The 26,580-nt window shown below is 37.1% G+C and overlaps 1 protein-coding gene across 3 annotated transcripts in view; it reads right to left on the bottom strand.

The window, feature by feature from the left end:
- The window catches only part of bbg (PDZ domain-containing protein big bang), a 309,605-nt gene that overhangs the window by 59,553 nt on the left and 223,472 nt on the right, over positions 1 to 26,580 (bottom strand). For all 3 annotated transcript variants that reach the window (XR_016143110.1, XR_016143111.1, XM_089102679.1), the window contains exon 9: positions 2,321 to 2,556. Coding sequence is in view for 1 of the 3 variants with exons in the window: in XM_089102679.1 (XP_088958805.1) it covers positions 2,321 to 2,556 (236 nt within the window). In the remaining 2 variants the exon portion in view is untranslated. The remainder of the gene's footprint in view (positions 1 to 2,320; positions 2,557 to 26,580) is intronic.

Raw genomic sequence — 26,580 nt, 5'->3', positions numbered from 1 at the left:
TACTGCCCATAAACTTGGACTAGAAGCTACTTTCCCGATAGTCCTTGTACGCTAAGATAATTCTTAATCTAAAACTTATCTTGATCTGAACTGATATTATTAATAACAAATAAATATGTGGACCCCAGAACATTAAAACCGAAAAGATTACAGATCACAGTTGCTGTTCAAAATTATGAAATAAAATCCGGTAAACAAGGCTCAATATTTAGTTGAAAGGTTCAAGAGTCATTTTTCGTTCATTATCGCTTGTCTTCTAACCACAGTCAATTTGTTGTCTTTTCATACTGAAGACTTTTCAAAGATATTTGATTATTAGAGCAAGTTCGATTTCTAACAAACATTTCTACTAAGCTTCAAATGTTTTGTTTTTTTAAAGATTTTAAATTGTTGTAATCCCTTGTTAAAATGTCTGCAAATATTTTTGCAATTACCCGTTTTTTGCTCTTTATGCAATTTAATGTCTTTTTATATTGTGTCTTTTCAAAGGTATGTGATTATTAAACCAAGCAATTTCTAACAACGATGACTACTAAGCTTCAAACTTTTTTTTTTTAAAGTTTTTGAATTGTTGCAATCCCCTGTTAAAATATCTACAAATATTTTTGAAATTAGCCATTTTTTGCTCTTTCCGCAATTTAATGTCTTTTCATACTGCAGTCTGTTCAAAGATATTTGATTACTGAAGCTAGTCCGATTTCTAACAACGATATGTACTAAGTTTGAAACTTTTGAGTTTTCTTTTTTGAGATTTTTGAATTGTTGTAATCCCTTGTCAAAATAGAGAATCATCATTCGTAATAATTGCAAATTTTCGCTTTTTATTCCTTTCTACTGACAATATACAACTAGTTGCATTCAAAAATATTTTCTTTTTTAAGGTTTTGGAATTGTTGTAGTCCCTTGTTAAAATATATAAATATTTTTGCAATTACCAGTTTTATACTCTTTACGCAATTTAATGTTTTTCATACTGCTGTCTTTTCCAAGATATTTGATAATTAAACCTAGTCTGATTTCTAACAATTGTACTTACTAAGCTTAATTTTTTTTTTAGTTTTGTTTTTTAATTGTTGTAATCCCTTGTCAAAATAGAGAATCATCATTTATAATAATTGTAAATTTTCGTTCACAGGATACGTTCAAACCAGTAACCTTTATCACGTAGCGAGTTGATTTTATAAAAAACAAACTAATTTTATAATTTTCAGGTATTTTTCTAGTTTCAATTAAAACATTAAAATTATTTCTCAGCCACCATAAATATTTTTGCAGTTTACACAATAGCCTTAGGGATTCTTAACTAAACTTAAAAAATTTTCAACTTTTTTTCGTGCGTTAAAAAGACATTGCTTATACTTATAAGAAAATAAATTCAGTAAGGATGTTTTTCCTTTTTGACACGTTTTGGGATTTTGATTACTTCAGACAATTTATCAATGGCCTATGCATTAGCTGCCCGTATTGGTGTTGTCGCGATTGACATCTTATGACGTTTGATAGTTCAGGTGTTGGTTCCAAAGAATCATCATTTATTGTAACTGCAACTGCACATTTTTGTTTTTCGGGCCTTCCAACAGACACTATATTACATAAATAACTGATGCGTCAGAAACTCAACAATCTTATTTATGCTATGTATTACATCGCAAAAGAATTATACTTATATGATGTCATAAGAAACGCTTATATGATGTACTAACATGACGTCATTTGCAAAAACCAAAATTAAGGCTCTTAATGAATTTTATCAGACTTCTGACCTATCTAAATCGTTTTTTTTATGCGAGAATATCCCAAGATACCAATTTTCCCGAATATATGGAGCCGTTTTCGAGAAAAAAATCCATAAAAATGTATATACAATCAAGAGCGAATCCAGGATTTTTTTTTCGGGGGGGGGGGGGTTTACTAATTTTTTAATTTTCGAGGGGGGTTTTACTATTTTTTTACTCAGTTTTTGACTAATTTTACTGATTTTTACCTAGGTTTTACTAATTTTCGACTTATTTTCGACTTGGTCAAAAATTTCGGGGGGGGGGGGTTACAACCGGGTAACCCCCCCCCCCTGGATACGGCCTTGTAAACAATTATTGCTGGTTTATAAAGATAGTAAATACATTACAACAAATAACAAGACATTTGCCATCACAAAGCGAATAACCCACCGGCAGGTAACAAATTAAAATTATGTCTTCCTCGCTTTCTTAGCACGTTGAAAAATGAATTAACTGAACTATCCATGTTTAAAAATAAAGTTCAAGGAGACGATGAATTGCAAAAAAAAAATACTAAAAGATTAATTAAAACTAATAGATACCGTTATCTCTTTCATTTCGTGATCAGACCCTCCTGCCAAAGTAATGCCCAGGCTTAATGAACTAGCACCATTGATGATATCACCTCGGTGAAGCACCACAACTACAATTTCATGGCACGATGTTCCGGATTCTTCAAGTGATTGGTTGGCGTCTTCAATTAGTTGCTGAAGCTCTTGCGGTGATATGAGAGACGTGGTTGACGCAAGAGATGTAATACTTCCAAATTGATCTCGAACTGAAAGGGAAACGTATTTAGCTGTAACTTTCGAGAAGTTTCCAAAAATTATAATGCAATAACTGACACTGGTGCATTTATATACAGAACTGAACACAGGGGCATTCATTAATAGAACTGAACACTGGCACATTTACATATAGAACTGAACAGTGGCACATTTACATATAGAACTGAACACTGGTATAGTACGAGACGAACTTCACAGAATCAGGCAGCTAAGTAAGTCAATTATGGCACCTTACCCCAGAAAAGTAACTTTTAAAAATATACTTGTATTATATTAGCGTTTAGTTACTATAATTATGTCGTAGTTTGTTCTTTACTAGGTTTCAGGTATCTCTACAACCATAAAATCAATGAAACTTACATGATCCTAATTTAAAATGAACTACACCGATCCTTCATATGTGTTTTGATCGGCAACATTTTTAGGGGGGTTTAAGGTTATTTTTGGGTTTCGGGGTTCGAATTGCAGCTGCAACCATGATTAGCCAAGTACAGATTATAGTCGGGTCCAATTTTGATCACAATAAGCCCTTAGGCTTTCTATATTATTCCAGTGCCCCACTGGCTGCAGACGAAACAAAAACGAAAGAAAAGATGCCTCCTATGCAGATTTTACTAGTTTGCAAAGACTTCCTGGTTTTTCAAGTCAATGAATTTTCCTTGCTGATCAAGCTAAGGGACTATAATTTTCGAGTTCATTCACTTTGGATACATTAATAGCGGCCACTGCCTCCCGCACGGTTAAAGCTTCGAATGGGTACACTATAACAAATTTAGGTCATGTCAAAAATATTGTCCTCATCTTTCAAGTGTGTTACCAAGGGGCTTGAAACCTCCGGTTCAGTATTTAGTACTTTTTTAGCATGCAAAATTCTTGATTATAGTAAGCAGTCGCTGTTTTGCTATTAATTAAATTTTCGCACCATCAGTCATCGATCTCCTCAAAAAATATTATTACCAGCGTCTCGGTCATATTGCAGAGAATACTGTAGAAAAAGAAATTGAAAAAATATAATTACAAAAGCGAGTAAATGTACTAATTATGTTAAGATGAGCCATTAAAAGCTCTTTATGATGTTCCAGTGCCCCGCTAGCTATGGAGAAGAAGAAAAACGGGAAAAGGAAGCTTCCGATGCAGGATTTTGTGGTCGCATCCACTTTCCTTGCTTTTCAAGCCATGTACAGCAAAGGGTGACTATTCTTCATCCGGATTCTTTGCGATGAGCTGTGTTCCGAATTCGGAAATTTAAGATCAGTGAAAGCAATCGGGGTGGACATTTTAACAAATTTTATTCCGCAAGGTAAAATCCAGCTGGCGACGAAAAAGAAAATCCAGATGATTTCATGAATCTTTGAATTTTTAGTATATAAAAGACTGAGTCATAATTGATCTTGGATGTGACATTAAACGAAAAAAAAAGTTCTTTTCGACTGAAAGTAAGGAGCAATATTAAAACTTAAAACGAACAGAAATTATTGCGTATATGAGTGGGGTCGCCCCCTTGTCAATACATCGTTCTTTACGCTAAAATTTGAATTTTGTCTTATTTCTTTAAGAAAGACTCCTGAATCACAAAGGCCGTTTAATTAGAATAAATAGTTCTTTAATTAATACTAAAAAAAACGTCAGCGTAAATACATTTATATGCGACAAGCCTATGGCTTCCTCCTTTATTGAATAAAATAAGTAAAAATAAGTAAAAATCGAGGTTTTGACGAGGGGGGCGACCCCACTCATATACGTGATAGTTTCTTTTAGTTTTAAGTTTTAATGTTGCTCCTTACTTCCAGTTTTTTTTAATTTAATTTCTGATCGTTTTTTAAATAATGCTGAGAAATCCGGTTCCCCTTCCATGAAAAATTCCTTTCCCCCATGAACAATTCCTCCATGGAAAAATCCTCCCACGCAACACCCCCTTCCGACCCCCACCAGAAAAATACGCTCTGAAAACGCCAGTATACTTCCCAATAACCAATACTATGGGCAAAGTTCATAGCTTGCAGCCTTTCCCCGGGGACTGCAGGGAGTTAAGTCATCCTCAAAAACATAGTCATTAGATTTTTCAACTATGCTGAAAAAAATGGCTATTAAAAATTTTGATCAGGTGCCTTTGGGGAAAAATAAGTGTGGGAGGAGGGGCTAGCTGCCCTCCAATATTTTTGGTCACTCGAAAAAGGTACTAGAACTTTTAATTTCCGATCAAATGAGCCCTCTTCCGACCTTTTACGATCACTGGTTCGATATGATCACCCCTGTAAAAAAAATAAAAAAATAAAAAAATAAAACACGCATCCGCGATCTTTCTTCTGGCAAAAAAAAAAAAAATATGCAAAATTCAACATTTCTATACATAGGAGATTGAAACCTCAACAGTATCGTTCTCTGTATGCTGAATCTGCTGGAGTGATTTTCATTAAGATCACTTGATGTTTTGGGGATGTTTCTCCCCTTTTCAAAATTAGGCAAATTTTCTCAGGCTTTTGACTTCTGATGGGCTCAATTAAATTTGATGAGTCTCATATATTTTGATAAGTATCAAAATTCGATGGTTCTGATGTATCTATTGTTATCAAGACTCTGTTTCTTGGAGTTCTGGTTACTATTGAGCCGCGTCGCTTCTTACAGTTCGTTACCACAAACTGTTTGATTATTATATTTTCAAAAAAACGTTAGCTAAAATGAGAGTTTATTGCATAGGTTTAGGCTATTTATAATCGGATAAAATGGAAAGAAAAATACAGATGTTACTGTTAGAAGACGTTAATTGGGGGAGATCCCCCTGGGTTTTGAAAAACACTTTTTTTTTGTATTTCCATTAAAAAAAACTCCGTTTTTCTTGGATATTTTTATTGAAAAACTGACAACAAAACAACAAAATCCCCCCTAGATTTTGAAAATACATCCCCCTCCTTCAAGTCTTAGTAAATTGCCGCTACTGTGTGCAGGAAGTCCACTCTTGGTGATGGAAAAGCATTGCCGAGTGTGGGAAACCATGAAGAGAACAAGATGGGTCCAGCGGAGATTTCTTCCTTTCCGGTTCTAGCTTGCTTGAGCGCTTTGTGCAGACTCAAGAAGAAGGGGATACCACCAGATGGCTAATTTGACAGTATATATATATATATATATATATATATATATATATATATATATATATATATATATATATATATATATATATATATATATATATATATATATATATATATATATATATATATATATATATATATATATATATATATATATATATATATATATATATATATATATATATATATATATTATATATATATATATATATATATGTATATATATATATATATATATATATATATATATATATATATATATATATGTGCATATATGTATATATGTATATGTATATATATATATATATATATATATATATATATATATATATATATAAATCTTTAAATTAGCCAACCGACCAACTATTATCTTAAGCCTAGGAGTCCAGCTGTACACAAGGAAACATTTTAAGAAAACAATGCTTACTCCATAATATGTAGAATAATCCTAGTTGACACATTTTGCTGGGGGATAGCCTATATCTTCACTTCTTTCCCTGTTTTTCCAGTTTTTCTAAGAAATTTACGAATTTCTTACTACTACTACTACTACTAATAACAACTCACCGCAGCACCAAGCCGCCTGAGGCCAACACAGCTACGCACGATCCTCCTCCACCCCAATCTATTCAAAGCCTCCCTTTTTACACCCGCCCACGAAGTTCCCATTTCCTTTAAATCTTTCTTTATGACGTCCTCCCACCCCAGGCGGGGAGGACCTGCTTTCTGTTTAGCCCTAGATGGTTGGCCGAAAAGAACAATCTTCGGCAATCTGTCATCCTTCATCCGCACAACGTGCCCTAGCCACCTCAGCCTTTCTTTCATTATAGCCCTCGAGAGTGGTATTGAACCACATTTTTCGTATAGCCTACTGTTTGACATACAGTCAGTCAGCCGGTTGCCCAGAACAATCCTTAAGTAATTTCTCGCGAAAACATCTCGCAAATCTTCATCCGCATTTCGGAGCGTCCATGCTTCAGAGCCATATTTGACCACTGTCATCACTGTGGCTTCTAATATTCTAATCTTGGTTTGCAGACTTATCTTCCTATTCTTCCAGACTTTTTTTAACTGTAAAAAAAACACCCTGAGCCTTGGCTATTCTATTTTTAACATCTTCACTGCTCCCACCATCTTTACTAATAATACTACCAAGGTAAGTGAGGCTACCCACCTGATCAATCTTTTCATTACCCAACGTCACCTTTTCATCTTCACTTATTCTTAGCCTTAGTGACTTAGTCTTCTTAACATTAATTTTCAAACCAATACTAGCATCCTGAACTCGCATAAGCTCTAAAACATCATACTTTCTGGTTCTACATTACTCCAAGATGCCTAAATCATCAGCACAATCTAAGTCCAGGGGATTTTTTCTTCCACATTTGATTCCGTGATTTTCCATTGCCTTTTCTGTGCTCCTCAAGACGAAGTCAATCAAAATAACCCTTATAAAGGGAGATAGAAAACAACCCTGCTTAACTTCTGATTTAATTCAAAACCAGCTGCTAACCTCATTTCCTACCTTAACCGCAGCAGTGTTATTCGTACATAGCACTAATCACTTTAATGTATTTGTCGGGTATACCATTCAAGGATAAAAACCTTTACTAAAGCTCTTCTATCAACAGAATCGAACGCTTGCTCATAATATTTAAAACTGAGGACCAAAGGTGTTTGAAAACTCAGGCACTTCTCAATAATTAGCCTAAGAGTGAAAATTTGGCCGACACATCCTCTAACTTTTCTAAAACCGCACTGTTTTTCTATTGAAATTTTGTCTGCGAAATTTATCAGCCTAAAAAGCGTCATACTACTAAGGACTTTACTTCCTGAATCTACCATACTATAGCTATGATTTACCCCGCACATATTCGCGTCACCTTTCTTAAAAAGGGGCTTGATTGAACCTTTTTAAAATCTGCAGTACGCTGTTCCCTTTTCGAAAATAATGTTAGTAATCTTAAGTAACTTATTTTAAACCTCAAAGGAACCATATTTGAAAAACTACTTTACCACCCTATCATAACCTGGAGCCTTATTATTCTTTAATCCTTTTAGTACTATTGCTAATTCTTCCTCACAAAACAAATCTTCCTTCACATCCAAGGTATCAGAAACTTTTTCATTTCCTCTATATCTTTTCCTGTAACTGTATCTCAGTTTAGCAAATTCTTAAAATGTTCTGCCCATCTCTTTTTAGTTTTTTTCCTTATCGCTAATTTCGGCCCCATTCCTATCTTTAACTGGGACAACTCCGGATTGACCACTCCCTCTCAATTTGTTAACATGCCAGTACAATATTTTACTATTATGCCGTATAGCTGCATCTTCCAGATCCTCGGCAATTTTATCCATAGCCTCCACTTCACACCTCCTTAGTTCATATTTTAATGCTTTCTCCACTTTTTTACATTCCTTTTGTTTTCATACGATCTATCACTCAGATAATTCTTGTACGAGTCCTTTCTCCTTTCTATTAAACATAAAGCTTTTTCATTAATATTCTTAGCTACAGTTCTAGCTTTCTTTCCTAATACGCCTTCAGCAACTTCAAAAATTATTTTTCTAAAATTATTCCAACCATCTTCCACATTATCAAATTTTAAACTCTAAAGTTTAGTATTCAACTGTTCCTGGAAAGTTTCTCTCAAATTCTTAGGAGCTACCTATTTCTTAGGAATTTCTTAGGACCTATATATTCACAGAATATATACCCCCATCCCCCTAATGAGCAAATATATACCTAGAATTGCATCCTTAATCTGAGTATAATATCTATTTGCATCACAAATGAACTTTATTCCCATATTAGCCATATGGTGGATGTCCAAGAATAAGACATTCATCCCTGACCCGCACTAGTGGAGCCATTGAGGCCATAACAGTATTAATGATTTGGATAATATGAAAATAATATGAATCACCATCTAGTAGCGTCCAGGGTTAAATTTGAAGTTCAAGAAGAGTAACTACCTTCCTCATAGTTATACCGCAAATGAACTCTAGAGTAAGAATCTGACAGAAACTTTGGAAGCGCAGTTGGATGTGACAAAGAGAGCTTAGAACATGAGAGCGTAAAAAATAAATGGAATCATTAAAAAAAAAAATAGTCCGTGAAGTAGCAGAAAATGTCTCAGGGAGGAACTATAGAAACACAGCAGGAAAAATTAGCGAAAACGTTTTAAGCTTGGCAGAAGAGAGATAAGAGTTTGTAAGCAGAATTATCTCAGTAATAAATCCTATGAGGATAAGAGGAAAGAAAAGGAAGTTGAGAAGACATTAAAGTATAAATAAAGGAGATATGAAATGGAAGCCCTGGGTAAAGTCCAGGATCTGGAAGATAAAGCCTGATAGGATAACAGTAAGATACTGAGAAATTGCAATTGAGATGGTGTAGTCACTCTATACCTGTCCCAGTTAAAATAGGAACAGAAATGTTGGTTAGTGATAAAGAAAGTGTTAAAGAGCAGTTGCATAATTTCGTCAAAATCCTGGAGGGGGAGGGGCAAAGTTGGAGCCAACTTTCCCAATTCAAGTGAAATGACAGTGATATCTGAAAAATGAGCCATATAGTACCATAGAGGCAAAAATGTACTAAAGAAAACTCACCCGTTTCTGTGGATGCTTCAATTATGGAGGCTTATTTTAGTTTTAAGAGGTTTCTGAAGAAAATAAATTTCAGATGGGGGGGGGGGGCAGACTGGGGTCTGGAAGGGGGGAAACTGAGGTCTGGGGGCAGTTGCCCCCTACCCCATAGCAAATTACGTCCATTTTAAAGAGGGATGGGCAAGGCAATTTTAGATTGTGCTAAACCTTAAATAAGTTGTACGAAATGATATGGAAAAGAAAAAAAAAAATCGACAGTTTGAAAGTGAATTAAGATTTATTTTGCGAAGAGGAGAGTGATAGATCATTTGAGAATATGATGAATGTAAAAAATATAAAAAAAAATGGAGAAACATTAAAATATGAACTAAGGAGGCGTGGAGTTGAGGCCATGGATAAAATTGCCGAAGATCTAAAACATACAGCTATACGGTATATTGTACTGGCATGTAAATAAATTGAGAGGGAATAGTCGATCTGGACATGTACCAGTTAAAAGATAGGAACGGGACCACAATTAGTGATAAAGAAAGAGTTATAGAGAGAAGGATAGAATGTTTTGAGAATATGCTAAACCGTTAAAGGGTTACAGGAAAAATATAGAGAAGAATGAAAAAGTTTGTGACAATTTGGATGTAAGGAAGATTTATTTTGTGAGGAAGAATTAGTTACATTACTATAAGGATTAAAAAATAATAGGGTCCCAGGCGCTGATACTGTCATAAATTAGTTATTTAAATGTGATGGTTATGAGGTTAGAAATAAGCTACTCAAGATTAAGAATATAATTTTTGAAAAAAGGGAAGTACCTAGCGATCATGGGCGTAGGGATGGGAGGGCAGGGGGGGGGGGGGGCAGCCGCCCCCCTAGACCTTCAAATTTACATTAGATATGGCTGAAAAAGCAGATGGTTTGGAAAAAGCAGTTGATAAAACTCCATCACACTATCAACTGCCCCCCCCCTAGACAATATCTGCCCCCCCCACCCCTAGACAATATGCTGCCTACGCCCATGCTAGCGATTTTAGGAAAACTAATTAAACCACTCTATAAGAACGGTAATAAGAGTGAGTGTGGTATATAATTTGTTGGAAAATATCTTACAAATAGATAAAAAACAGGAACTAGTTAGTACACCCCTTTACATCACATATATACAGACTGATTTTAAATAAACTTAGTTATGGATGACAGTGCTATATTTAAAAAAAAAGTACAGCTAATACAGAGCAAAAGATTTTATATGTGAATTCGGCATCCCCAAAATAACGTGAATCTGCTTAGAAATAGTTGAGACCATACCAAACCAAACCAAAAAAAAAAAAAAAAAAAAAAAACAAAAAAAAAAAAAAAAAAAAATCTTGTTGGCCTGTGCTATGCATATGATTTTTGAAAAGAGGAAGCACCTAGAGGTTTAAGGAAAACTTTAATAGAGCCCTTCTATAAAAAAGGTGTGAGTGAGTATGGTAATTATAGAGACTTTAGCTTGGTTTCTTTAGAAAGAAAACTATTTAGCATGGTGATACTTATTAGACTAAGAGTTGTAGATAAAGTTTCAAGAAAAGTTCGGCGTGGTTTTAGGAAATGAAGAGGGTGCTTTAACCAAATTTTCATTCTGGATTAATAACTGAGAAGTGTCTGAATCGTCAGGTCCTTTTGATTCTCAGTTTTATAGATTATGAATAGGTATTTGATTCAATCGACAAAAGAGTTTTGGTGAAAGTGCTGTCCATAATTACATTAAAGTGTTATGTACAACAATAATCTTGTTGTGGGAAAAATAGGAAATGAGGTTAGTAGTTGGTTTAATTTGGAATCTGGAGTTAAGCAGGGTTGCGTCCTATCCCCGTTTTTATGGATTATTTTGATGGACTTTGTCCTAAGCAACACGGCAAAGGTTATGGGAGAACGAGGAAACCAATGGGAAGGTAAATCTGTCTTAGACTTAGGTCAAGCAGATGATTTAGTGTCCTAGATAGAAATTTTAGGAAAATGAATGAATTATAGGAGGTTTTACGAGCACAGTGTGCCAAAATAGGCTTCAAAGTTAATGATCAGAAGACTAAGTCAATTAAACAGAAATAAATGTGGGCGAAACCTTGATTATAGGTAACGATAAAATAGATCAAGTGGATAGCTTCACCTATACGGGGAGTATTATTAGATAAGACAGTGAAAATGTTGATTCAATTTACTTTTTGTTCTATGCAGTGAAGATGCAAAAAACATAATAGCCAGGGCGCAAAGTGTTTTTTTTTTTTCGGAAAGGCAAAGAAAGATTTACTAAATCTTTCCTAGAGGAACTGTCTAAGGATAGTTTTGGGTAACTGGTTGACTGTCTGAATGCCAAACATCAAGCAGTAAGAAAAATTTGGTTCGATCCCACTTTCTAGGGCCATATTAAAAGAAAGGTTAAGATCGCTAGAAGATGTCTTACGGATGTAATATAACAGATTGTCAAAGATGTGCTGATCGAGCATCCATCTGGGGCACAGGTTGTTTCCGAATAGGCTGGGAACGGGTCGTAAGCAAGGATTTAAAGGAAATTAGAACTTCAGGGGAGGGAAAAAGAGCGAGGCTTTGAGTAGAGTGGAAGAGGAGCATACTTTGCTGTGTTGGCTTTGGGCGCTTTGGGGCTGCATTGAGTTGTTAGTACTAGTAGACAGAAAATAAAATGATCATACTGTTTGCACAAATCGCTAGATTCTTGGCATGCAAATAAATAGCAAAATGATCTGAATTATGAGAAAATAGTTGCACTTCACCTTTTGGCTCATTGTCAGGTTTTTTTGTTTTTTTTTGTGTACCATAGTTAAGCTTCTTATTTTTCCGCCTTCACAATTTGCTATTTACTCACATAAATTCCTTTGCACATGTTCAGCCTAATAAGGTTTTATTCTAGCTGAAGTAATACGATTTTCCGCTTGGCTTCTGATCATCCACGAAAAATAACAAACAACTTGATTTTTTGTTTTGCCACGCCCGTGCTACTGAACTGCGTCATGCCTGTTTTATCTATGAAAGTAATTACAGTAATTAGGAAAATTTCATGGTTCATTCTACGCTGCAACAGTTAGGAGCAACTACCAAAAAGGTAAGAACAGCCTTTACTGATAACTTTTCTAGAATAACAGAAGCCAAATGAAAAGCGTCACAATTTTTAGATCGTGTATCTTGTGGCCCATTCTGATTGTGATTTGGGAGAGACTACTAAAGCGAAATAATTGGAATCTTTTCAGTTCATATATTTTAGAAGTTATAAGCCTCCAAAATAATTTAAATATTTTGGCCCTTAAAGGTGATGTAGGCCTATCGAATCTACACCATAAGATGGCAATACAAGTGATTAAGTTTTAGCTACATATAACATGTTTGCCTGATAACCGCCTGGCAAAGGTGACTTACACAGAGATGTAAAGGTTAAATAAAAACACAGCTAGGTCACAACGGGCTAAAGCCCTGCTGGATAATTCTGGTCTCTTGTGGGCATAGAATGTGGGTCAGGGTCCTCTAGGTAACTCTGAAAATTTCCTCGGTCAATTTTTATCGTGCCTTCGGGAGCAAGAGATTCAGGTTTGAGTAACTGGTCTGGAGGAATCTAGTAGCCTGCGTTTTCATGGCCAGTTAAAGGAGTTTATGGAGAGGAGTTTTATTGGAAGCTATAGGCTACCTACCGTGTGGTGGCCTTAAGTATTAGTTATAGGCGCATGCAAATTGTATACCACTGCGTACTACGGGTAACGGTAGGGATGGGTAGGGAGGTAGATGTGCTTGTCTTCTCTGCGGGGAGGCTAGGGATGGACTAAACCATTTTTTTTAGTAGATGCCAAAGGTTGGTGAACTTGAGCAATAATTTTTTGGGGGGATGTACCCCCAATCAGACCTAGTTACTGCGTTGGCCACTGGCTTGTAAATAGACGTATGTATGTATATACCGTAGCTTCAATAAACATGTCATTTTGAGAATATGTCATGGCTGCCTAACTTTCTGTCATATAATTTTAGAGCGCTGCAGGGTTAACAAAACGATTTTAAACAACTGAAATCAGTTGAGGCAATGGTAAATGTTTAGTTCTGATAGTACGTCGAGACTTGCAAATTTCAATTCACTGGTATACGCCCCTTTGTGAGTCCTTGTTTATCTTCTTTGTATCTAAACACCCACTCCATACTTCTGGTATACATGAAGCGATCTAACGAATAGCCCCTTGGACTTACGGAGATACATGTTACCTAATTCCTAGTCACTAAGGGTAATTATAATATGCGTGATTTACCTTGGCTGAAATAACGAAATTAATTTGAAAGCATGTCTGGTTTCATAAAAAAATGAAGACGAAGAAGTATTTAATATACACCTGAAATATTATCTAAGGTTACAGCCAGTATTAAACTGCAAAAAAGTAGAGTTATTTATCTGAGTTGTAGCTAGACAAGTATTGGTAACTTAGGAAAAATAAGAAATCATAGCCAATATTGCTTTTGTAGTGCTTTCGATTTCGACATGTGTCCCAGCTTCCAGATAGTGAGTGAGGGATTGAGAGAGAGAGAGAGAGAGTGAGAGAGAATGAGAGAGAGAGATGGATTTATAGCTAAAAGTCAGGATAAATATTAAGGTAATATTGTATACGACTTCAGAAAAAGTGAGAAGAGGAAAAAGGGAGAAATCTATAGCCTATGAATTGTCTTAAATTTTATATTATACATCAAACTATAAAGAATCCAAGCTAAATGGCTTTGAGTTGCAAGGAGTTGATTTGAATGGGGGTTGGATTGAATGGTGGTTGAATTAAAAGGGGGTTGAGTAAAATGAGTTGAGTTGCACGGTGGTTGAGTTTAATGATGATTTAGGGGTTGAGTGAATCAAAGATTAATCACAAAGATTCCACTTGGAAAAACCAAGTTATATCTAGTTCAGTCTCAAACTAGATTTCAAATCGTAAACATCTATGTGAAATATCTGACCTGGATTGTTTGAAAATATAATTAATTCAGTGATTGCGAAAGTGTCTAGTAGAGGATTAAAGTTACAAGTGACTTTTCGTTCTTTGGATAATAATTATAGCATTGGCGGACGTGATTATTGCAAGACATTGTTGGAAAGCGGGGGGGATTTAATTGACCCCTTGCGAGTAAGTTTTCGTTTCCTGCTCTTAATTTTTAACATATTATTTTTGGAAGAGGTCGAATGATAATTTTGAAAACGGCTGAATCAACCGGGATCGCAGCAATCCTTGAAAAATTGTCGCAAATGGATGCTAAATTAAATCAGATTCAAAATGTTGCCAATAGCGTTTCTGCGATCGAATCAGAACTAGCGGCGCTCAAAACTGAGACAGGCAAACGGGATGATGCAGTAAGATCCGAAATCAACCAGCTGCGGAACCTACTATTTGAAGAAAACAAAAGGTCGGAGCAACTTGAAAGAGAAATTAAACAGCAAAATCTGATCATTTATAATTTGAAGTCAGTAAACCCACCTCCAAGTAGTCTAGTAGAAGAAGTTATGGCGGCAATAAACCGCTATTTACCCCAGCTTAGATTTTAAGGCGTGATTTACCAGGCGTGATTTTAAGGATGTATTTCAATTGGGAAAAAGTAAACCAGGCGCGGTTCGCCCTATTTTGGTGAAATTTAATAATCGGGATCTTCACGACATAATCCTACGTAGTGGCCAGCTTTTAAAAAAGTTTGATATTTCAGTAGCACCGGATTATACCTATTTGGAACGTAAATCTCGCCAAGAGCTTAAACCAATGCTGAATAAGGCTTTGTCGCGTGAACATTTTGTTATAACCAAGTCACAGACAGGGTGAAAATGCTGGCTGCTAAACCTAGTACTGTGCCCAGATCGCAGACTCAGCAAGTTAGCCTCCAAGCCCCGGGAATTCAAAATTCTCAAACTGTAAATTTCAGAGACAGCACTAATAAGAACGCGGCGTGGCCTGACCAAAAGCACAAAATGATTACTCGTGGGAAAGCAAAGAGGAGATTAGAAACCATCATTAGTCCTGGAGATGCCCATAAAACTGGAAATCGATGTGTCCGTAAAAACAGCACGACTGAGAGCTGCAGTGAAGCTGCTCCAGCCGACAAGTCAAATGGTTTGAATTCACCCCCAAAAGAAGGGGCTGGTGATTCCTCTGAGAATATGAGTGACCAGAACGAGGATTAGGACCGGTGTGGACATATACCTTTGTCTGTTTATCGCGAACTTAGGATTGGGTGCTGGAACATTCAAGGTTTCAAAGAGAAAAAACCATCATTAGCATTACTGAGGGACCTAGATATATTTTGTATGGTTGAGTCTTGGCATAATTGTGAGGATGATCTGCAGTGCCCCCCTTTGCATAATTATTCCTCTTATGCAGTGAATAGAAAAGTTTCTCAGAATAATCGGTATCATGGTGGTGTGGTTATGTATTTTAGCCAAACGTCATTTTCTTCTGCAGTGAGACTTGCGACCCAATCAGAGAATATAGTGTGGGGTAGATTTAACTGTGAGAGTACTTTTTTAATTGTAGGTTCTGTATATCTAGCACCACAAAATAGTTCTTACTCGTCTGAAGACACGTGGACTATACTGCATGAAGAAACGTGATTGATACAACAGAAGTTTCCGGGGGACGGTCTGGTTGTAGTATGGGATTTTAATGCCTATACTTGGAATGTATTAGAGATAACTTCTTAATTTATTTCAGATGATAATGCTGAGGTCCTTCCTGAGGTCTTTGGGATGCCACGGAGCAGTGAAGATCAGTCTAGAAGAATGAATATTTGGGGGAGAAATTTATTGGCATACTGCGAGGAGAACGGTTTAGCAATTTGTAATGGAAGATTTGGTAAAGACAGAGGTAGAGGTGAGTACACATGCTTTTCCGGGCCAAACCCCAGTGTTATCGATTACGCGTTGGTGGGTGTGGAGTTCGCTGCCTGTGTTGTTGATTTTGAGGTTCTCCACGTGCTGGTTTCGGATCATTTCCCTATAAAACTTTCTCTCCAACTTTCTAGGATGTTTAATGTTCCTTCTCTCCCTCATTCTAGCCGTATATCTCGTGCTCAAGCTCTAAGGCGGTTACGACAAGAGTGGACTGATGAAGAAACAAAAACACTGAAAGATAGGTTTTGCTCGGAAGAGATTTTGGATAAGTTAAAGGGTTTATGTGAACTCTCTTCGGACCCTGAAATAATTACTGGCTGCCTGTCACAACTCCTCCATGAAGAGACTGCTCGGGTCCTGTAACGAAAGCCGCCGAAAATAGGTCCTTTTGATAATGATTGCAAACTTAGTAAGTTGTGCCTATTTAGCTTATTAAATAAGGTAAAAAATGCCAATCGCCCAGAGCAACGACAAGAAGCCCTATCAACATTTAGATTAGCTAGAAAAGAACACAATGCTTTAGTATGAAGGAAGAAAGCATTATATGAACTTAAAGAGCAAGAGAAGTGATTTCAAGCTTATAGATCACCCACTATGAAGGAATTCCGTAAGTGTTTACGTGGGCCATCTGACCAATCAAAAATGATCCCAGAAGCTAACTTTTGGCCAACTTATTTGGAAGACCTGGAGAACCATAGAAACTTAACTTGCCAGGCCCCCATCTACGTGCAAGTGTATCCTGAGCCGATAAATGCAGTGGTTAGTAAATTCCCCCTCCCAGAGCATTCTTACCAGCTAATTCAGGAAATATCAGAGAGTGAGCTAAAACAATCCATCAAGAGCCACCGTGGAGGATCTTCGCCGGGTTTTGATGGAATTCCGTCAACAATGTATAAGAAATTAATCGGTCCCCTGTTGCCAGTTCTATTAACTTTGTATAATGCGGTCCTGGTTTAGTATAGTTGGCCAGCAGCACGGAATATGTCGGTTATAATGCCGTTATTTAAAAAGGGTGACCGGATGAAGCATGGTAACTATCGCCCTATTAGTCTAGTACCAACAATTAGTAATCTTTTGGAAAAGGTTCTAGATGGTAGATTAGGGCTGTGGATAGAAAAGGAAAATATAGTCAGTGAGACCCAAGGAGGATGCTGAAAGGAATATTCAACTACAGATCGTGTATTTATACTCCAGGCTCTTATTGGAAAATATTGCAGGGGAAATGGCAGGCTTTTTGTCGCTTTTTTGGACCTGGAAAAGGCATTTGATAGTATTAATAGACCTATTTTATTCCGTTACCTTGTTAAGATAGGCCGGCCCAGGCCTTTTATTATGTTATTAATTAACATGTATGAGATAACTTTATCTGTGGTTTTTATTGTTAAAAAAGGTGTACCTAGGCCATTCAGAACCTTCAGAGGAGTTCGCCAAGGATGCACGCTGTCACCGAAACTTTGTACTTTGTATATCAATGATTTTGCGGAGTTCCTTGAAATGAGATGGGCCCCAGTTCTATCACTAGCAAAAAACCTATTTTCTTTTTTGCTGCCCGTTGACGACACAGCTTTAGTGGTCAAATTAGCCGAGGAACTCCAAACTCTTCTAAATTTCGCTGAATCTTATCTCGAATCGAACAAGTTGAAACTGAATGCATCTAAAACAGAGATCGTCATCTACCAAAGTAGGAAGCCCAATGGACCTCAGGATTATTCCTTTACTTATAACGATGAGGCAATAAAAGTGACCAAAAGTATAAATATCTGGGATTCGTGGTCGCAGCAAATGGGAATTGGACCGAGCACATTAAATTGATGATTTCACGTGGTAAGGCAGCTGCTTGTGCTCTACTTCGACAAAAACATATCATGGGAATAAAAAATATGAAGATGCACAAGTACCTTTTTATGACTATTATAGACAGGTTAAAGATGTGTATGGGGAGGAGTTTTATTTGAAGCTGAACCTACCGTGGAGAACCCTTAAGTATTGGTTGCAGGCACGGACAAATTGCATACCACTGCATAAGGCTACTGGGAGTCTTATGATGAGGATGGCTCGGGAAGTAGGCGTGCCTGCCCCCTTTGTGGGGAGTTTGGGGATGGGATGGACCATTTTCTGAGTAGATGCCAAAGTTTGGCAAATTTTAGGGAAGAATTTTTTCATAAGGATGTACCGCTGCTCCCGGGTGTTTTGGGGACTACTTCGAGGGACCTAATTATCGCGTTAGGTTGTTTTATAGAGAATAGTCAGATGGCGCGGAAAGAAGCTGTAGTTTAAATTTGTTGAGTGCTATTGTTCTTTATTTATTGTTTTTTTATTTACTTGTTTTTGTGTATACGGCCACTGGTTTTTAAATACACGCATGTAGGTATATATATATATATATATATATATATATATATATATATATATATATATATATATATATATATATATATATATATATATATATATATATATATATATATATATATATATATATATATATATATATATATATATATATATATATATATATATGTACTGTTTTTGTGACCAGTTATCGCTGTTGCTTGTTTTCTAACCGTAAATTTCATTGTCCATTTTTACTCATCTTTACATCAGAAAGTTATTTCCACGCCTTTGGCTTTAGCAGTTTAGATTCATACATCTTACTTACTTGACTTAAGGCTCCTGCCGAGGGTTCGGCGTAGAGAACGATGAGACTAGGCGTCTCCAGGTTGACCTATCGCTCGCCAGGATCGCAGCTTCTTCCACCGGGATGTGGGCTTGGGTGAGGAATTCATCGGCTTTGTCTTTCCACCTAGTGGGTGGGCGTCCTCTGGGCGTCCAGTTTCCAACCACAGATCACTGTTCAAAATTTCGTTTACAATTCAATGCGATTCTTGCTGTCGTTTTTTTCACGCCTTTTTCTTTAGCTGCTGCGATTCTTACTTTTAATAGTTTTATAATCACAATTATCAGTGCTTCACTTTCACCAATCAACCCTTTGAACATTTTAAGCGGCCTTAAAGTTAGAATTAGCTCCTTTGTAAAATCACGTTTTTTTTGTTATTGAACCTTTAACTGTTGCCTTGGCTTGTCTTTTGTCATTATGAAAAACATAACGCCGAACCTTTATTTTTTTAACAGACGCTGATGCAGTATTAGGTTCTTGGCTAACGTCCTTATAAATTCTAATGTCGTTATTTATAGTATTTCATCGCTTGGAGCTTTTATAATATGTTGAACGTCGACTTTGTCCCGGCTTGTCTTTTGTCATTATGAAATACATATCGTCAAAGCTTTTTTCTTTTTAACAAAGGCATGGTAAGCATTGATGACCTTATTCATGTCAAAATCCCAAATCCGATTATCGTAACTATCATTTTCAATTTTGACACGTTTTGATTCTCGCTGTCGTTCATCTTCTAGCCCATTTTTTTTTCTTCATTTTGGATTTTCATTACTTAAGACAATTTTCCAATTCCCTTTGCTTTATATGCCCTTATTGGTCTAGTTTGACATGATGGTCCATGCTGTAGATTTGTTAATTGTTCAGGTGGTGAGACAAAAACTTCTTTTTCTTCCAACGAATTATCATTTATAACACTTGTAATTTTTTTTTTGTCTTTTCTCATTTGATAGTCCGGGTTGTTGATTTGCATCCATTGTGAATTCCATTTTTTCGGGCTGTTCTCTTGGTCGTGTGACGTTTGATAGTTCAGGTGGTTCCAAAGAAGCATCATTTGTATCCTCATCGCTATCATTTTCAATTTTGACACGTTTTTATTCTCGATGTCGCTTATCTTCTAACCCCATTTTTCTTTCTTCTTCAATTTGGATTTTTATTACTCAAGACAATTTGTCAATGCCCTTTGCTTTAGCTGCCCTTATTGGTCTAGTCTTACATCCAGGCTGTAGATTTGTTTATTTTTCAGGTGGTGGGACAAATATTTCTTTTTCTTCCAACGAATTATCGTTTATAACATGACATAATCAAAATGTGCCAAAATCTATGTATTGGAGTCTACTCCAGTGCCGTGACCACGCAGTAGCCTTCCTCCAAGAGACGCTAACGGGAAGCCACCATTATGGAATAAAAAGAAGAAAAAATGATGGCATCGAGTTGCACGTGGGCTGAGTTGCAGGGGGTTCAGTTGCACGAAGGTTCAGTTAAATGAAGATGAGTTTCACGAGGTTTGGATTCTCTGTGGGTCCAGTTAAATGGGGTTCAGTTGCAAGGGGGCTCAGTTCAATAGGGTTTAGTTGCATAAGGGTTCAGTTGCACGAGGTTTCAGTTAAATGGGGTTGAGTTGCACAGGGTTCAGTTACACGAGAGTTCAGTTGCACGAGGTTTCAGTTAAATAGGGTTGAGTTGCATAGGGGTTCAGTTAAATTGGGTTGAGTTGCACGAGGGTTCAGTTAAATTGGGTTGAGTTGCACGTGGGTTCAGTTATACGAGGGTTTAGTTACACGAGGTTTCAGTGACATGGAAGTTCAGTTACAAGGGGGTTGGATTGCACGAGGGGTCAGATACACGAGGGGTCAGCTACACGAGGGTTCAGTTACAGGGATCCAATTGCTTGGGGTTCAGTTACACGAGGATTCAGTTGCAATTGGTTTTATCAATCTATCTACTCTCTTTAAATGAGCAATAATTGTGTATATTTATTTATATATATATATATATATATATATATATATATATACATATATATATATATTCATTCTTTTCGAAAACGGCTACACATTTTTTCTTTGAAAATCGGCAGATTTTCTGGCCTAAAAACACGATCTAGATAGATCACGAGTTGGGGAAAATTCGTTCAGTCTTTATTTTGGAAAAAGATTTTTCATGTAAATGACCTCACATTCATAGACATTTAAAGAGAAAAAAATATATCATTTCTTTATCAGGGGTGGTTGTATCGTATTTGACATCAATGATGCATGCGAAATTACACAATATGACAAATGAATACAAACAGCTAAGGCAAAGGGCAAGGATCAAGCGACAGCAAGAATCACATTTAATTGAAAACAAAAATGTTTCACAATGAAATATGCGGTTAGAAGATATATCAAAATTATAATGAAATGAAGGAATGGTGTTATTTTAGCGTGTGAGAAGGCTAAACAAGAAGGAGAAATTTTAATTTGAAATCTGCAGTTAGAAGAAAAGCAGCAGATAGAATCACAACGAATCGCAGGAGAGTACATATCCTATAATATGTTTGGTTCTGTAGAAGGATTAAAAGGAAGGAGGAATTGAATTCACGGGAGAATTTCTTAATTCAATCGAAATTGCTGAATTGCCACCTCATGACTTAAAACTAAAGAATAACATGATAATTATGCTACAGCGCAATTTTAGAATCACATATATATAAGCCTGTCGAGTAACAGAGCCCCAGAGAAGTTCTTGTTCCTGGTTCTATCTAAAGAATCATTGACTTTCTTGAGTTATTCACATATATTTCTTGAGATATTTCCTGTAACGCAGAAGAACTGATGGACATTTCTAGCAAAAATCGGACCAAGGAAACTTCCGTTAAATAAGGTCATTAAGCCCTCTTCGTTTAACATATGAACTTAATGCATTTCTGTAGGCGAACAAAAGCCCGCAATTGTATATTTTCCATAAAATCGTTAGATTTGCGCCTTTGCATTAATTGACATTGCAGATATATTCAGCATCATTTGTGATAATTGGAATGAGCCCCAAGAATTATAATAATAGAAAAAAAAACAGCAAATAGCAAACTTAAGCCTATTCACAGTGCTTTGCAGTTATTATATTCACCGTCATATGTTCACCGTCCTAGCAGAGGGAATCGCGGTCCATACTGACCGAAGGTTTAAAAACGCGTTTTGAAAAAACAAAAACAAAGAAAAACAGTCTAGTGATAAAAAAAAAAAATTAAATTTCAAGCTGATTCGGGGATGGTAACCACTATTCTACTTGATCTTAGTAGTAATAGTTCATTACGAAAACAAATTTATGGGAATTCCAAAGATGAGTCTACCCAAACCACCCTTAAAAATGGATCGAGAGGAAAAGCACACCGTTGAATGAAATCACCATTATTGAGCACCATATACAATAGAATTACAGTCCCCCACCTTGAACGACAAGAAAATCACTTTTTTGCATGAGAGGCACTCATGTGTCGTCTTTGTTTCACCACTGATCTTATCAAACGAGAGGCAATAGAATGTGCGGAAATGGCTCATTTCAATAGAAAGCGCCATACCTAGTGCCCTTGTTAAGTATCAAACAGATCGTGCCATAGCAAAGTGGTTTTAACTACCAATTTGTGCAACAAAATTCCGGCCAGAAGGGGGTCAGGGAAATCCATATTGCCAGGGATTCCAAATTCTAATAGAGACAATCGATTTGTCACGATCTAAATCCCTAAACATAAGTTTTGCCCCCCCCCCCCTTCAAAATAGCTCCTAAAGAATGATATGAATGCCGCGATGAGCTCCGATTTATTCATAAATCGTCAGATGATACTGGAATAAATGTTGCAGTGATTACCAAGGCTTTTGATAAATCGTCAGCAAATGATAATCTCTTAAATTAATAAAAAAGGTCGAACCGCAGCACAGTGGCGTTTTCTGACACTAATTGCCACAAAATTGGTTTTTACCAAAAGAGTAAAAATTCCGGGAACTACACATTCTAAGACAGTAAATCGAAATTTAAAAGTCCAACCCATTCCTACCCCCCCCCCCCTACACCCATTTTGAAAACTGCCAGGGGCGCCAATTAGGGGGGGGGGGCCGGGGGGGCCTGCCCCCCTCCTAGATTTTGAAAAATACCTTCTTATTTATATTTCACAGCTATTTTCTATTTTAGCTATGTGCTATATTAATCCACCAACTGGTCCAATAAATACGACCAACCAACTGGTGCCCTAATTATATAATCTTGTTTTGAAATGTCTAAGAGCGAGCGCGTCTACACTATTTTATTTCCGAGTAGGGTTCATTCAAAACTAAGCTTCATGTGGTCAGTACCCGTTTCGTTATTGTTATTGAGAATAATTCGTTGTAAACTATAAGTTTTGTATATTGCCTTTTTTAGTAGCAGGGAAAGGAAATGTGCTCTAGGGTCTCAAGGGGGTTTTGGTCAGCAGATTCTTGACATTGCTGAATAGTTTATGGGATGACTAGTCCTAGTGGAGTCTATGGGACTGTCGTGAACAGGAAATGTAAGTGATTGGTTTATGGGGTTGCTAAGCGGGGTAGTTTCACCGTGGAGTATGGGAGTGATTTTCTAAGTGAGTTTCTACGTGTTTCTTCAGTTCTTCTCTTGCCGTGTCTGAGTGAAGTCCTTGTCTACTACTCGTTTAACTATGATTAAAAAGCGACAACAAACTTTAGATTTCTTTTCGGTGAAAATGTGGAAGAAAAATGAAGAAACTTTAGTGCAAGAAACTGGCAATAGTGTCAGCGCCCAAAGTCTCAGGTTAGTTGAGATAAATTCCCCCACCTGTGACAGAATTTAGGAAACCAGCGGAACAATAAATGGCTCAGATCAACATGAAAGTTCGGTCTGCATCGCTGAACCCCTTGCGGGTTCCAGTAGCAGTAGAGAATCTCTCCCGGGTATCTTTACGGCGCGTCCCGACCAACCAGCTCAACCTATTCTTCAGAAATATCCGGCTTCCACTTCTAAGGAAAGGAAATTCAGTGCACATTACTATAAGATTTATGAATGGATTGAATACTCAAAAAACTTGAATTCCGTGTTTTGTTTTGCTTGCCGCCATTTTTCTCTGGGGACTCTAAGGATGGAGAAACTGCTAGAAGGGCTCTCATTGAGTCAGGATTTTGCAAGTGGAAAGACAGTTCTGCTGTATTAAAGCAACATGATGGTTCTGAAAGACATAGGCATTGTATGTCAGCATGGACGGAATTTAAGATAATGAGTACTGATACTTCGAAATCTATAGCGAATGCCATAATTCAATCCAGATCTCAAGAGGTTCAGGAAAATAGAGATCATGTGAAGTACATTTTTCGCGTTATTTGCTTTCTTGGCCGCCAGGGTCTTGCTTTGAGGGGTCATGACGAATCAGAAACATCCGCAAACCGGGGTAATTTGGTTGAATTGATGGAGGAAATGTCTAACGGCGACGAAAAGCTGAAGGCCAAGTTACAGCGCCGATATGGTCACTATTGCAGTAATCAGTACCAAAATGACGCAGTTACACTGATAGGAAATGCCTTGTGCCAAGATATTATTTCAGAAGTAAAATCAGCTAATTACTTTGCTATTCTTGTCGACGAGACAAAAGACGTTTCTAGGAAAGAACAATTAGCGATCCTACTCAGGTACATATCAAATGGAAAAGTAGTGGAGCGACCAATGGGCTGCTATCACATGCACAAATTAGACGCCGAGAGCTTATCCACCTCGATTTGTGAAACTATAGAAAAGCTTGGTGTAGATTCGATGCTGTGCATTGCCCAATGTTATGATGGCGCATCCGTTATGAGTGGGGAATTTAACGGAGTTCAAGCAAAGTTTAGGGAGAAGATGCCTCATGCAGTTTATGTACACTGTCACACCCACAGATTGAACTTGGTTTTGACTGACTGCCAAAAAAATATAAGCAAAATTTTAGAATTTTTTTCTGTGGTGCAAAGACTTTATACAATTATATCATGCAGCAATACTTGACACGAGCTATTTGTGGAATCCCAGCGTATTAGCGGCCAAAACGTCTTGGAGCTAGAGAGGACCGTCCAGACTCGCTGGTTTTACGCAGTCCGCTCTATTTCGAAGGTGAAGGCCAGATTTGATGGTATTGCTGATGTGCTTGCTGCAGTCTCCGATAGTTCCAACGGCGAGGCAGCGTGTGAAGCAAAAGGACTACTGGACAAAATCAACTCAGCCTCTTTTGTTTCAACTTTACACATAATGGAAAAAGTATTAGTCATTATAAATTGTTTATCAGAGCAACTTCAATCCGGAAGTTTGTTGAGTTATAAGGCACTTGCACTAATTTCTGGGACATATGAGACACTCCAAAAGCTGAGAAATGATAACAAATAGAACAACTGAAGCAAAAACATATCCGAATTCTTGGCTTTACACGATATCCAGGAACCTAAATCTCCACAATCTAAAACCAGTGCTCAAAGCACGAGATGTCAAGCTATTTCCATTCGTCTCAAAGGCTTCCTTTCAAACTCAACCACCGGTGAACGCAATATCAGTCAGCCAGCTCAATCAGACTCCTGGAAACATCTGTATTTTGAGGTAATAGACCGTTTCACGAGTGAGATGGACCAATGTTTCATGCAGAATATGCCTCTGCTCGACGCTTTATCTGCCTTCGACCCATCAAGTTCCAATTTTCTCGAACTTTCGAAAGTGGAAAGAGTTATGTGTCATTATCAAGTGATTCTCGGTGTCGATGACCATGCCATAGAATCCCAACTTTATCTTGCAAAGCTGGATCTGTCAAAAAGTGATATTTCAAAAATGGATCTTCTTCGAGCTATCGAAATATTATCCGACCTCCCAGTTGCCTATTCTGCAGTGCTAAAACTGATGAAGCTAGTTGCTACTTTGCCTGTGACCACTGCCAGTAATGAACGATTCTTCTCGGCATTAGGGCGTGTGAAAGACTATCTGCGATCGACGATGGGAAATGACAGACTCAGTGATCTCATGATAATGGCCGTTGAAAAAGAGGAGGTTTTTTGAAAAAGAGGAGGACGATTTTGCCAAGCAGCGACCTCGCCGCTACCCCCTGTTTTAGTTATGTTTGCTAAATGTTGTTCTTTTTTTTTGCATCTTAATTTTAAAAAAAAATCGAAAAAAATCCTTGCCCCCCCCTACATTTTCGTGAATTGGCGCCACTGAAAACTGCTATACAGTAAGTAGATCAAGCCTTATAACAAGGCATGAATGTCGCAATGAGTTCTGCATATATTTATAAATCGTCATCCTGCGGTAGCACAGTGGATTGAATGATAAACGAATACGAAGTCAAGATCGCTTCCCGATGCCGCAAGGATGAGCGACAATACGAAGCCCCGGGATCACTCCCCCCCCTGCCGCAAGAGTGAGCGATAGGCTCACTCTTGAGCCTATCTTTGAGCGATAGGCTAAAAAAAAACAGAAGCAACTTAAACGTCAATTTGACGCCCTATGGGTCATTACTGCCTCTGGAGGATCTTTTTATCTTTTATCATAAATTGTCAGAGGATGATGACATGAATGCTGCGTGGAATACCAATTTTATCGATCGATCATCAGCAGATGATGACCTTTTTAAGTAAAAAAAAAAGAAAAAAGAGATCGTGCCAAAGCAAAGTAACGTGTTCTGCCTTTCTGAACCACAAAACATAAATTTTTACCCGAAGGGGGTCAAAATGGCGGGAAATACAAATTCGTTTAAAACCATTAGCTGGAGGTTTTGAGCCTCCCATAT

The sequence above is a fragment of the Artemia sp. Qi Xiang Cuo genome, chromosome 16 (assembly GCF_049724085.1).
Source record: "Artemia sp. Qi Xiang Cuo chromosome 16, ASM4972408v1, whole genome shotgun sequence".
In the NCBI taxonomy this organism is placed as follows: domain Eukaryota; kingdom Metazoa; phylum Arthropoda; class Branchiopoda; order Anostraca; family Artemiidae; genus Artemia; species Artemia sp. Qi Xiang Cuo.
The sequence above is the reverse complement of the archived record's forward strand: the minus strand, read 5'-3'. Positions and strand labels throughout refer to the sequence as shown.